The 14,967-nt window shown below is 35.6% G+C and overlaps 1 protein-coding gene across 7 annotated transcripts in view; it reads right to left on the reverse strand.

The window, feature by feature from the left end:
• Nucleotides 1-14,967, reverse strand: part of fmnl2a (formin-like 2a) — a 78,523-nt gene extending 63,556 nt beyond the window's left edge. For 4 of the 7 annotated variants that reach the window (XM_051119254.1, XM_051119257.1, XM_051119258.1 and 1 more), the window contains exon 1: nucleotides 14,574-14,966. In XM_051119254.1, coding sequence (XP_050975211.1) covers nucleotides 14,574-14,687 — 114 coding nt within the window. In that variant the 5' untranslated portion in view covers nucleotides 14,688-14,966. Of the gene's footprint in view, nucleotides 1-14,573 lie in introns of all 7 variants that reach the window. The other 3 variants (XM_051119253.1, XM_051119255.1, XM_051119256.1) reach the window with 1 other exon arrangement.

The raw sequence follows: 14,967 nt of genomic DNA on the forward strand, positions 1-14,967 counted from the left end.
AAGCCAGTTTTAAAAAGAGGTAAAATATCTTTCACAAATTTCACATGGGTTTGAATTAGATTCAGTCAGATGGTCAGTTTTTACCCAGATGGTTCATCTTACTCACTGACTCGGGTCAACTCACCCCTAAACTGGGGCAAATTGAGCCACAGGAACATTTTATTTACAAGAACCTTTGCCATAGAGTTTTGTCACAGATACATTCTGATAATTTAAAATGATAGAAAACATCCTGAAAATACTATTGATACTTTTATCGTACTTCTGCCTCATTGTCCCATATCTTGAGGACCACATAAGTAAAAAATGGCTCATCTTACCCCACTCTCCCCTACCGGAGCTATTCATCACTCAAGTGCAGTGCCGTATTGCATGAGCTACCAAGCAAACATACAAGAAAACCCATGTGAAGCTGTATCTGTGAAGCTAACGATCAAAAGTATCAGTTTTCAAAACTAGCAGCATGTTAAAATTGTTTTGAAGTCATAACATAATAATATTCTTCATGTAATTGTGTGAATATTAGGTTTTATTAATCAAAACTGTGGACCTGTAAATCATACTTTGTGTGAAAAGGAATAGAAGTTGTCAGAGTTTTACTGCCTCTAGTGTTAATTTCAACAGGAAACTGCAGCAATTCATATGTATAGGTACGCTTTTTCAGTTTTGCTGAATTGTATTGAGAAGCATGTATTGTGAAAACACTTACTCTTAAACAGAATACTTTTCATAGAAATTTGCATGTCTGGCAACCCTATGTGAGTCAAGATCTAAAGGTCAAATCAGTTTAGTTTCTTTTAAACAAGGTATCATTGGACACACATGTATGTCAATTGTCATTTTTAAAAGCAAACTGCATTTTGTTTGCTTTACATGTTCGTCAGACAGTCTCTTGCTGTCTACGTAGACAGTTCCTGACCAGAATAAGCTGCAATGTGAGGCAGACTTCTAACTCAGACAAACCTTGTTTCTCTTATGCTGCATTGTGAGAACAAGGACACCAAATATCTGTACTGAAACGGCACAAAAACAAACCTCCCTAAGATCAGATAACAGGAACTTGCATTTGTCAAGCTGGGTCTATACAAACCAGTTATTCAACAATTGTATTCCCTCTTTTCTTCATCCCTCTCTCTTAGAGTAATTAAGTACTCCGATGCTTTTGTACAGTCAGAGTAACATCTGGATTCACAAACACATCGCCTGGCCAAAGAAAACACCCACACACACTTCCACGCCATCTGTGCACGGAGCTCAGGCCACGCTGGAGTTTCTCGCAGCTGTCACCTTGGCCGACGCCGTCATCCTGAGAGCTCCCATAATGCACTGCATGACAATGATGAGGGCAGAAAGCCCAGCATCCAGTCTGAGCAGTCACTGTTCACTAATGAAGATGCCAGACCGGCCCGTGACATCATCTCCTCGTGCTCAAAACACTAAGTGACATAATACATGAGACAATAGAGCCAGTCGACAATGTGGGGCACTTAGAGTTAATCAGTACACAGTTACTTATAACGTCTACTGATCGCGCAGGTCTTTCGTGGCAATAAAACAGCTGTAAAACGGGGTGAAGTGGACCCTTAGATTTTATGAGGTCTTATAAGGTCTCTTAGGTTTGCCGCTTGCTATCAGAGAGTGTGATGTTATCAGAAGGTGACGGGAATCAACACACCTGCTGTAATGCTGCTGAGGTGGTACTATACTAGAAATCACAAAAATGTGTTTTGTTGGAAAAAAGTCTTTAGGTTGTTTTTGCGATGTTAAATAAATATTTTTAACTTGCACGAAACAAGTTAATTTAGATGTTATTTTTATACTACCATTTTTATTGATATGCATATGATTATTTTTTTTTTCCTCATGAAAACTTGTTTCACTTTCATTTATATTTGCGTTGGACTTGAAACTCAAGTTACATCTCATTTTGGTCATACTAAAACCCAGAATGTCATAGACTTATGAATTATAATATTGCTATATTTCATGTAGTTGCTAGTGCAACACTTCCATTTTTTTTTGGTTGTTTACAATTTTTCATTAAATATTTCTATTTTATATCAGTTAATGAAAACAATTAAACAATAAAACATTTTTTTTTTTGTTTTTATATTTCATACTAGTTTAGTTAATAACACTTTTGACAATAGTTTTTAATACTTCTTTAAATATTATGTGTATATGTGTATCAGTATATTAGCTTTTTTTATTTTTTCAGTTTTCATTTTTGAGTTTATTTACAAAAACACATAACTCGGTTTTTAAAAATTAAAAAAAAAAAAAAAAAATATATATATATATATATATATATATATATATATATATATATATATATATCTTAAATTTTATTTTTAATTATTTTAGTACTTCAACAAAAATCACTGGCCTTTCTCTCTTCCCTCCAGCTAGAGTTGATATTCTTCCCTGCTACGGCTAATTAGCTCAGAGAACAGTCTGCCACAAAGACCTCAAAGACCCTAAACGACCCTGTGGGACCATGGATGGACGGATGGATGGACAGACAGAAGAGAGGAGTGAAAGGTACTGTAGGCTCGTGCCAGGCTCAGCTCTGAGAGTGAATAAAAAGTGTGTGTTTGTCTGGCTGCTGCACAGGACCCACAGCTGTTTTCAAGCGTCTGCTGAAGGGTGAGCAGCTATTGTTCATTTAGATTCATTAAGAGTCAGCAGGAGAACAGGGCTGTGACCACAATACTGATCACACAAACAAAGCAGGCAAACACAACTTTGCTTAAACAGTAGAAAATGCTGTAAACTATCCATTGATAGATTTTCATACTTTACTGAACTAAAAAAAAAAAAAAAAATCACACAAAAAAGCAAAAATCACATTTACAAAAATAGACTTGTATATTCTAGCAAATATATGTGTTGGCAAAGCAGAGAAGAGTGAACTGTTCATTTTCAGTAACCATTACTTCAGTCACATGAACCTTCAGAAATCATTCTATGCTGATTTGCTGCTTAAGAACCCTTTGTGACCCCGGACCACAAAACCAGTCATAAGGGTAAATTATTTTAAATTTAGTGAAATTTAGCTGACATTGAGAAAATATTGAGAAAATCGCCTTTTGTGTTGTTCAAATGAAGTTCTTAACAATGCATAAGCATACAAGTTTTGATATATTTAAGGTAGAAAATTTGCCAAATATTTTTGTGGAACATGATCTTTACTTAATATCCTAATGATTTTTGGCATGAAAGAAAAATCTACAAAATATTGCTATTTGCTAATTGCTAAAAATATACCCATGCTACTTATGACTGGTCTTGTGGGCCAGGGTCACAGTTATTATTATCAATGTTGAAAACAGTGCTGTTTTATATTTTTGTGGAAACACATTTTTTTTTCATACCAATGCCAAAACAATTAAGTTAGCAAATGCAGTTTCTCAATTCTCAATTACCTACTACAGTGACATCAATGTTTATCATTTCAGTCAGTGGAAGGCTTTCAAATTTCAGTATTAAGGTTACAAAAAACAAATACAAAAAGTACACCTAAAACTGAAATAATCTTCAGAACACTTTAAATGGAGTCTTTCCACTAAATTAAAGGATTAGTTCACTTTCAGAATAAAAATTTCCTGCTAATTTACTCACCCCCATGTCATCCAAGATGTTCATGTTTTTCTTTCTTCAGTCGAAAAGAATTTAATGTTTTTGAGGAAAACATTTCAGAATTTTTCAGGATTCCATATAGTGGGCTTCAATGGTGCCCAAGGTCCAAACTGCAGTTTCAGTGCAGCTTCAAACGGTCTCTACACGATGCCAGCCAAGGAATCAGTGTCTGAACTGGTAAAACATCATCATTTTCTAAAAACAATATTAAAATTTACATACTTTTTTAGCCACAAATGCTCGTCTTCCACTAGCTTGATTTCATGCATTACGTAATCATGCACGTGTGACATAGGCGGAAGTACTGACCTGTTTTTACAAAGTGAAAGTGCAAAGAAAGTCAAACGCTCTTTACAAAAAAAAGTAAATAACAATGTCGAACAATTTTAAAGCTGGAGGAGAAAATGAGATGAAGTTTTTCGCCCTACCCTACGTGGTTAAAAAGTATATAAATTTACTTTTCAATTCTTTTGCTAGATAAAACTCTTATGAAGAGCATTTGAAGCTACTCTGAAACTTCAACTCGTTGACTCCCATTGAAGTCCAATTATCTGGAGAAAAATCCTTGAATGTTTTCCTTAAAAACCTTAAATTCTTTTTGACTAAAGAAAGAAAGACATGAACATCTTGGATGACATAGGGGTGAGTACATTATCAGGAAATTTTTATTCTGGAAGTGAACTAATCCTTTAATTGGACATGTTGTGGATTTAAATCATTTAATGGACTTACAGCTTTATAACAAACTCCATAACTAGAATATTAATACAATTCTGCTTTGCAAACACTGTAAATGTTGTTGTCTGAAGCACAAGAAGATTGTTAAATGACAAATATTACAGTATTATGGCATAGTTATGAGCTCATTATGATGTACTCTGCTGATGTCATCTACTGTTTTCCACGTATTGTCTTGCACCAGTGGTCACTCTTGACGCTTCGTGTACATATGTTCCCCGTCTCCATTGTTGTTCAACAGCATGTTTGACATATAATGGCCTTATTCTTCAATTGAACAATTGACATTAAGTACAGTAGTAGTACGCATTTACATATAAAGGAGATGGGGCTAGTTATCACACTGGGAAGGGTGTCACAGAAGAAGATTATGAGTCAAATGTTCAAAATAATGTGTATGAATTGTGTCCTCCAAACTAAAATTAGAATATAATAGGAACACAAGACTTTTGGGAAGCTGTTGGATAACAAGTGAACATAATAAGATTAAACCTACGCACAGACATGAGTCAGCCATGCACAGCGTTCCTAGAACGAGGTTAAACAGTGGCTGGATCAGTGTGTTTTTATATGTTGTAACGGATAAATAATGTTTTTTGTTGGTCAAAACAGTGGTTTAATATCATTGTAAGTTACGTTGAGGTTTGCATCATTGATTCTGTTAATACAAAGCTGCTTTGAAACTGCTATTTATACTGTATAAAGCATATTAAAAATAAAGGTTGTTTCAGTTAACTCTTTCAGTGTTGCTGAAAAACCACTATTTAGCACTCAATACATTGTTATTCTGTCATGTTGTGGAAAATGCCAAGGGGAAAATTATCAATAGCTTTTTTGATGTCAAGATTGTAAGCTACTGTAGGAGCCTACACAAACGTTGCTCGTTTTTTTGTTACTCAAGCAAAAATAGAGATATTGTCTGAAAATCTTCTTACTTTTTTCATAACTCAGCAAACACAACTTCAGTTTGACTGTGAAGTTTCTTTGTTCATTAGGATCATTCTCTCTATTTTTAACCAGAGCTAAATTCTCAGAGGGGATTCTGTAAAGCCCGTATAGGGGGGAAATCGCCCCCTCTTTACAGGAAAAACAGCCTCAGTGTTTAATTCACAGCATCTGGCTAACAAAAGCACGCTGACTGATCCTTTAATACCGGGCTCAAGACTCGGCTCACTCTGTGTGGCCCGCACACCGCTCGAAAAAAACGGCCTTTCCTTCTCTTCAGATGATTAAACATGAAGACAATCAAACTGAGAGATCAAATGCATCAACCACAATCACAGTTGAATGAGGTAACTGTGATAACCATGATACGAAAATCAGTACAACGTGTACTCAAAGAAAGACGACAATCACAAACTAGATCTCTTTAATATCTCAATTGTTTCTTCTAGACAATAATGAGATCAATTTGAGAGCAAATGGAGAAAAAGACCTTACTAATCTCAGATGGGTTTCTCAAGACTTCTCAACACTGTGCTCACATCTGCCAAAGTCTGCAGTCAGAAGAGAACATAATATGAGCTCAAACATTTCTCACTGAATTCTTTCAAGAGAAAATTATGTAATCTGTTCCACCCAGGTTCATTGGAAATATATACTTCTACCTACATTTCTGCAACTAAAAAAAGTACCTATTCATACACTGCCCTTTTCACGCCAAGGATGATAACGTTAAATATAATGTAATAATATGTTATTAAGAAAATTAATTATTTAATTACTTGTTCTAATTTTATAATAACAGAATCCACACCACAAGTTAACAATAATGAGGAATAAAATTGTTGAAATCACTTTTAGAATTTTTTTTGTTTTGTTTTGTTTTCTTCTAATAGCAAGAATCAAATGTCTTGGTACTTTATTGTGTTATCCTTGACAAAGAAGTGTAATACAGCTGTATTGCCACTTTTTATGTCTAATAAAATTCAAACTCAACCGAAACGAGCTTGAGCATTTAAGTGGGAGATGAAATATCAGCAACACATGCTTATAATAAACAGAATGCTGGTGTGGACTCTAAATCTTTATAGCTGTCGATCTTGGTGTGAATAGGCCTTAAAATCCGTGCGTGCTCTTGGTTACACTATAATTTGACGTTTGCTTGTATCTAAATAAAGTGCCTTCAGAAAAGCATCATTTGCATCTCTTGCAAAACATCCAGACAAATGCAAATGTCATTTTGTGTGTGCAATGATCCCACTAGCAGTCACTAGCAGTGGTACTTTTGTTGATGAGGCAACCACTTTAAACTCATAGCACATGCAGAGATGAAGTTTGCTGCATTTACTGCATGAACTGAGATACTCTGAGTTGCTGAAAAGACTGGATTGTGAGCTGCTCACGTGAACAGTGCTGTGCTTCACTGTGAAACATATACACAGCACAGTAGACCAAGGGCCAGATTTACTAAACAGCACAAACTAACGTGAGACCGATTGTCCCATAAAGCACTGATGGTAGTGGAAATTTGGTGATCTACTGACAATGCAAAGATCAACGCAAACAGACACAGCTGGATCATTTCTATAATTACCAATGAAATTTACCAAGATCAGTGGGAATTAGCTACAATCATAGCCATGTTAGCCAAGTTTACTTCCAGAACAAAAATTTACAGATAATTTACTCACTACCTTGTCTAAGATGTCTGTGTCTTTCTTTAGTCGATAAGAAATTGTTTCTTGAGGGAAAAAAATAGAAATTATCTCCATATAATGGACTTCAATAGTGCAAAACTGCATTTTGGAAGTTCAAACTTGGGGACACCATTGAAGTCCATTATATGGAGAAGATTCCTGAAATGTTTTCCTCAAGAAACATAGCTTTTTATTGACTGAAGAAAGAAAGACATGAACATCTTGGATGACAAGGGGGTGAGTAAGTTATCTGTTAATTTTTGTTCTGGAAGTGGACTTGTCCTTTAAGATGCTTTTTGTGGGTGTTCTATGATGGTGCAAATACAGTACACTGATTATCGCAAACCTTAGTAAATCATATTGCATGATTCCTTTACTCTCCTCCCATAAATTTTGCATCTGAAAGTAAAACTCCTAAAAATGCATATTCAGTAAGGTCCACCACAAAAATGACTGCCTTTTCATTGCTAAATTTTCACTCTGTATTTTTAGTAAATCCTGACAGTAATTTCTTAACGGTAAAACGTCTAAGCTGCATTGCCATTTCAGTTTTATTTTTATTTATTGTGCACCCCCCTTTTTTATTTCATTTAAAAACATTACATTTGACTTTAATAATTAGCTTTTCATCAACTCACAGACCCCCTACAGTTTTTCTCTCACAAACCCTCAGGGATTCACAAATTCCAGTTTGGGTAACTCCGATCAGGCTAAAAGTATTGTTAAGCAATCTTTTGCTTTGGATGTTTAACCCTGTAATATTCACACACAACCTCACAATCAGACTCAAAAAAGACTCAAGGCATAATATTACAGAAGAACAAATATCCTATTAACCCACTTCTTAAATCAAGCTCTTTCAGTGTAGTGATCTGTGTACTGTAAATGAGTAATACAATCCTATTCACTCCAGCAGAATCCTATAAGAGGCAGTATAGTGCAAGAGAGGGTGTTACTGCAGCGTTTCCATCGAGGGATTCATGGAAAAACTACTGCATTTTTACAGACATAAGTCACCTTCTTGCAGCCCAACGAGAAATCTTAGACAGTAAGCCAACACGTGACTCATATTAGGGGGCTTGGTGGTCTAGATTTTTCTAGCTGATAGGAAATCTAACGTCTGACTTTACAATGGTAGATTCAGCGACACATTGCATAATGTGTGGGTAAGATGAGGTAGACAAACACCACAATTCACTTATAAACGGAGCCATCTGTGCATGGCTTTAGTCAAGCTCATGAGGTCATTTTTAAAGGGTGAAAATGAATCTGTACAATATTATTTTTATCTTTCACCTTTTAATCTTAAATTCCACCTAAAAGTCTAAATGACTTGTTTTCATCAAGGTCAGTCTTGTGTTTTGAAGCAAGGGTTAACCTGTTGTCTCTTAGATTAATTGCTCATGGCAAACCTGACTGTCTTTTTACAAGCAATAAACCTGCATTGTGAGACACATTCCTCTTTAAAGCCATAGTGAAACCCACCGTCGTTCTTTACCATGCAGAAATGGTGAACAGCAGCGTGAGACCGCTATGGTAACCACTCTAATGCACGGCTGCACTTTTGAGTCTGGGAGACCTTGCTCAATCACAAACATGGCTGGGGCTACATTTAAATAGAGATATCCACTCTCCAGCTGAATCTATTCCAGCCAAAAACATATATATTGCCAAGCTACTCTAAAGAAAAAAGGCCGCTGGATAACGAATGAAACTGATACCAAGCAACCAACAAAAAACAAGATACTACACCGGGTTAACCAGTACAATTATTGAAACTGTTAAAAAAAACTATGTAACTTAAAATAAGATGGTTTGAACTGATAAAGAGTGAAGTGTGTGTAATTTTAATATATCCTCCTATATTCTCCTATAATGTGTGATATGTAAGCCAAACTGTTTCACTATCAAACCACTTTTTTTAACTTTCCAACTAACTACTGCAGTGAGTTTAGAGAAGGACTACCTATTTATCCAAACCAATAGCAGATTTAAAATACCTTTAGAGTTCTAACACTAGATGCTTTTAAAAGTGAAGGCTATCTTTTTGTTCCACTAGACCTGTTATATTTGTCTCTGCAGAATAAACTGGTATAAGAGAAAACATGGTAACATCAAAAAACACTACACACAAAGTCAAATAGCAAAAAGCCTCATTTTCATGGCTGAGGTCACATATTGTGTTACTGTGAGCTCTGATTTCTGAATAGTACTGCAGTATGAAACATGCAACAAGAATAAAAGGGTTTTCACAGTGGACATTAGTTTAAAAGACACTCCCTTTACTGTATTAGATGAGTAATAGATATATTAGATGATAATGTTGACTGAGGGTGAGCGGCTTATGGCACTTTACATGAAACTGCACTCTTTTGTGTTCCATGGCACTTTTTTTTTTTAAATAAATACCAATTATCAAAGAAAAAAAAAAAAATGGAAATTAAAATCAACAAGGCTAAATCATCAACTATGTAGCTTGACTTTCAACCATTTACCTATTTTACTATTTTCATACAGTATATATTACATTTGGGGTCAAATCTGTATTTTAGACTAAATAAGTCAAGTTGTAAAAATTGCAAAACTCTCATAAAATTTGTGAATTATGATATACTTAGAATAAGTCTGATCTCCTAAATTGGACAATCAATGTTTTCTACAACTTTCAGCCAAAACCAAAGTATGACCTAAAAAACCCTAAACACACAGAATCCCTGAGACTTCAAAATCTAGCATTTAATGTCAGGATCTAACTAATGGAATAAAAAAAATGCCAACTCCACAAAACATTATGAGCTGAAAATCATTCTGACCCAGTTGGACTCAAAACATCTTTCCATCACCACGAAACAAGTTAGAACATGGCAAAGGCTACTCATGAAGTCTGAGAACAAGCAAGATCATAAAAGCAGATTAAGAAATATCACCTCTACTGCCCAAACGAACGACAATGAAGCTAATGATACTACACAGGTCAGCTTCAAAGAATGCTAAACAGTAAACATTCCATGTCAAATTAACCAAATTTCAAAAACTTCCCCCGGCTCAAATTTTTGATTTTGCTAATTTTTTTTTTTCTGAAAAAAGATAGACATGTATAGTGATGAAAGCCAGAATATTAAATGTCATGGATAATTATTTACTGAGTAATCCACTAATTTGTAGAGGGAGGTCAAAATGGCAATATACAGGGCGGCAAAAATGACTTGAAAAAGATGGCAGCATAATTATTTTATTTTTACACAGAGATTAGTAGTTCTATTAGTAAAATCTGTTGACTTCAGCAATATTTGTTGCATTATGTGCCAATGGTGACCATTCAAAAATGGAGAAACAGCACTTTTCAAGTTTTTCTCTGAAGTTTGCATGCATCACTATGCATGTCTATCTTTCTTCAGAATAAATAATAGCAAGATCAAAAATTTGAGCCTGGGACCTCTGGTTGAGTTGACACGGGATGACCCATTTATTTTTTTCAAGTTGCAATTATAATTGTAGCCTAGGTCGGAGTCTGTGTGCAGATGAACTAAGCTATCTATATAACTGCACAAATTGTCATAATTCAGAGATGTGCTTGTTGCAACTGACCAACTTGACCCCAGTGAAGATTACACTACTTGACTTGTGACCCCTAAGTAATTTAGGTTCAAGACCTTTATATTAGACTTTAAAGATCAAACCCTCTTTTTATATCTACTACTCATCAGATTTTCCTCTCTGAATGACCCGTGGATGAAAGCAGCACTCAAGCAGAAGTCGACTGTTACAAGGATCTTTCTCACTCAGTAAGGCAACTACTGAAAAAGGGCAGTGGGTTGGCATGCACCAGGGCTTTAATAGCAGTAAATACCACTCAAAGCTGCGATTACAGTGCTAAAGTGTTCCTAATGTCTCAACCACAGCCTGCCAAGAAAAAAGGCATCATCTCTGTGAGCACCCGCCAGTCTCTGACAGGACACTTCTCCCAGGGAGACGTGTGCTCTGTATTACAGATAGTTTAGACTCTGCATAAGGGCTCTTCAGAAGGCTGCTTTACAGTCATTTAAGCATAAAAGTCTAGGAGTAAATATCATTGGAAAAAGAAATGTGAACTAGGATTATCAGTTAGGAGGTGTTGGGAATAAAATTGTTGGTGTGTCATTAGCAGTTACTCATCATTTTACTAATGTAAAATAATAATAAATAATTACCGCTTTTAATAAATAGGTTTTGATTTCTGACATGTTAAAGGGGTCATCGGATACAAACTTCACTTTTACATGTTGTTTGAACATTAATGTGTGTTGGCAGTGTATGTACACATCTACCCAATTATTACAAAAATCCATACAGTGGTTTTTAATTAATCTGTAAAAATAATAACCGCTTTTTCAAATCGAGTCATTCTTCAATGCCTGTCGGTGTGCCGTCACGCCACTCCATTGTTTTGATGCCGGAGCAGGGATGTAAATTAGACAAGAATATCTTCGATTGAGGTGTTGTGTTGCTGGATGTAATAATGAACATAGTGGTCGTCATTTACTCCTGACATCTGAGCCGCAGAAGATGCAGTGGATTACATTTGTTTGTGAAGGGAACGCGCCTCCCAATCTACATAAATGCGTCTATGTTCACACAAATCATTCATGATCCAGCTTCACCTACAGCAGAAGTATAAGGTTTTTTTTTATGAATTTCTGCAATCACCTTTTCTAACAACGTGATAGTTAGCAAGTTTGTGGCTAAACGTGCTAAATGTGGCTAAAGTAAACAATCTCTCAGAGCAGCAGAGAGAAGAGAGGGGCGGGTCGAGCAGAGCTCATTTGCATTTAAAGGAACAATCCCTCAGAATGGGATGAGGGATTTTTGCAGAGCTCAAAGTAAAGGTAAAAAGGGTGTTGTTTTACACAACCACTGAGAATTTTTAACCAAAGTGTATTACAGACTTTTCATTAAGACCCTAAAGAATCATATCAACTTGTGGAAAATGGGCATCCGATGACCCCTTTAATATTTACTATCTTAATATCATCATGCACTGTAGTGAAATGATGTAAACAATTAAGCAGTTGAGATTTACTACGTAGCTTTATGTAACTATACTGTATGCGGTTCAAGTTGAATATACTTATATATTCAACTTTACATATAGTGCTTTACAACTACATAGTTTAAATCTTGCAATAATATAAACACAGAGCTGAAATTTGCAAACATATTGCTTTACATGAGTATACGTCTGCAAGTAAAGTTAGATGTACAATATATCAACTTGAAATACAATGTCAATAATATGGTTTTAATTATGGAATATTATAAACAACCAAGCAGTTGAGATTTTCTATGCAATATATGAAGAGTTAATTTTTTTAGATATTTTTTTTCTAAAATCATGTGTTTTTATTATGTTATCATAGTTTTATTGTTTTATTTTGTTCGATAGCCATATTTTTTAGTTATTTTTACTTAATCAAAATAACCCAACTGCAGTTTGACTGAGATTAACTGGAAGGCAAAATGAAAAATGAAATTGTTTTTTGTTCAGTTTATAACTTTTGATTTACTATTTGATGTGCATCACTGATGCCTTTAACTGGCATTGTTAAAATTTTGATCACACTGGCCACACCTAAGCATTTAGATTTAAGTAACTAAAGTAACTAAAGTATTCTACTGTGTTACTAGTCTCACATGCGAAAATGCTTACATGGTTAAGGCACTGATGCAGATCATGATAGCAAGTCAAGACAATGACGTTTCCAAGCAGTCCTCTGTGTGATGTGTATCAAGAGGCAGGTGATCTCGAAACACAGATTAGGAATAAGAGCTTCCAATCTGCTCGAACCAGACAGTGACGTCAGCCATGACAGACCAGGATTCATCTGCCTGTTTCTCGGGGCAATTACCACAACAAGAACACTGTGACTGCTATTAAACGACCACAAATAAAGACAGCAAGTTACACACTCACAGACAGAAGGTGGCCAAATGAATAGAAAGTAAAAAAGCGAGAAAGAGAGTGTTTTCTCCCTGAGGATATTGAATGGAAACTACTCGTTTGGCCTCCTCAATTGGTAAAATAACCACAGCCTTAGGGTCTGTGAAAGAAAGAGAACCAAACCAACTCCATTTCCTTAGGGACTGACTGAACTCCCCCCATTCTGCCACTAGCCGCTTTCCTTGAAGAAACCTCTAGCTCTCTGAATAGTCTGTGTGAGTGTGTGTTAATTGAAAGGGTTTGTCTAGTGCTAGTGAAGCATTAGGTCTGACCTACATTTATATGTCCCCATAAAACCAGGCCTAGCAGACGGCCAGAACTCAACACACAGCACACTTCAGGTAGCTGCATACTAATCTAACACATTCCTTGCATTCTTCAGACACACACGGAGGCAAAGAATCGTAGATTCCAACTTCATGACATCATTTCCTCTACCATATTCACGTCAGCATTAAGCTACAAAGAACAGATAAGTAGGGAATGTTTGGAAACAGCTGTTCTAGACAATGGCATATGATGCCAGAGTTTAAACCAGTGATGACATGTCTTGACAATGGTGATATTAAATAATAAACAATATTAAATGACAAACTAATCTGTATCTGACATATGGTTAATTGATTCTCTAGAAAACTTTTGTGGAAGTCTGTAATAAGCAAACTTCATTCACTCATCTAGCAGCACTTTCAGCTCAAAGCCAGTACCATTATTAATATCTTTACGAACAAAATTACATTAAACTGAAATAATAATGAACGCAATTCATTTGCATTTGTTATTTCATCCAAGCTGAAGTTATTTACAAAAGGTTACTAAACATCTCTGAACACAAACCCTAGACAGACACACCTGAAATTCAAACAAAAAGTACCACAGCATTTTGGACATTGTATCATGGCAGTACCACTGTATTCTTTGAAATACCAGTTAATAATACTATGGCATATGAATATGATAATTAAATTCAATACCATAGTATATACTGAAGTACTGGTACTACCATCGGTTACCGTCTACCATGGGACCGTCCACGGCCAGTTATATGACTAATAAACATTCACAAAACTGATTTATAAACTTTCAACAGACCAGTGTAAATAACAGAACAGTGGCCAGCTGAATAGAATAGAATAGAATAGAATAGAATAGAATAGAATAGAATAGAATAAAGTAAAATGGCAAAGTAAACCATTTTATATTCTTATTTTTGAATGTAAATAAATGAAATAATTATTACCAAGTTAATAGAATTTCAGCAAAATGTACAATGGCAAAGTAAACATCTATTTAAATGTCTAACAAATTTATATATATTTTTAAATGTAAATAAAAAAAAAAAAAAACAACTATTGCCAAGTTAACAGAATGGAGCAGAATTGCATCCAAAAGTGAAATGGCAACGTAAAAATCTACAAACTAGATACTTTGTTAATACATAAAAGAAGAACTAATGTGCACTACCAAGAATAGAATAGAGTAGAACCGAATAAAATAGAAGTGCAACAAAGAAAGTCAAAAGAAAGTGCAGATTTCTTTCTAGTTCTTTGGCTGATAGTTTTAAAATCATTACTACAGACCAGAACGAGCGCAAATCTCTCCTCCAGCTCGGCCGGCTCGGGCATGGGCAGTTTGAGGGGCATGTGGTGTCCTCTGGGGTCAGTGTGTTGGTTCATGCTCCCTGCGTTCCCCATCTCTCCTTCAGTATCACAGTCACACTCTTAATCTGCGGGTTTGTCCTGTATGTCTCCGGTATCCGTTATCACTATCTGTCCGACTTTATCTGAGCTTGAACACTTCATGGAGGTCAGCAGCAGCAGGATCCGTGTGCAGCTGCATTATAACTTCACACAAGCAACAAGAGCGCAAATAACGTGTCCTATTCGCATATTGCACAATGTCCGCACCACTCCCATTGAGCTCTTCTGTTCTTCATGATTCAGACTCTGAAACGCACTTCAGCGGACAACTACA

Source organism: Labeo rohita, chromosome 9, assembly GCF_022985175.1.
Source record: "Labeo rohita strain BAU-BD-2019 chromosome 9, IGBB_LRoh.1.0, whole genome shotgun sequence".
Lineage (NCBI taxonomy): Eukaryota > Metazoa > Chordata > Actinopteri > Cypriniformes > Cyprinidae > Labeo > Labeo rohita.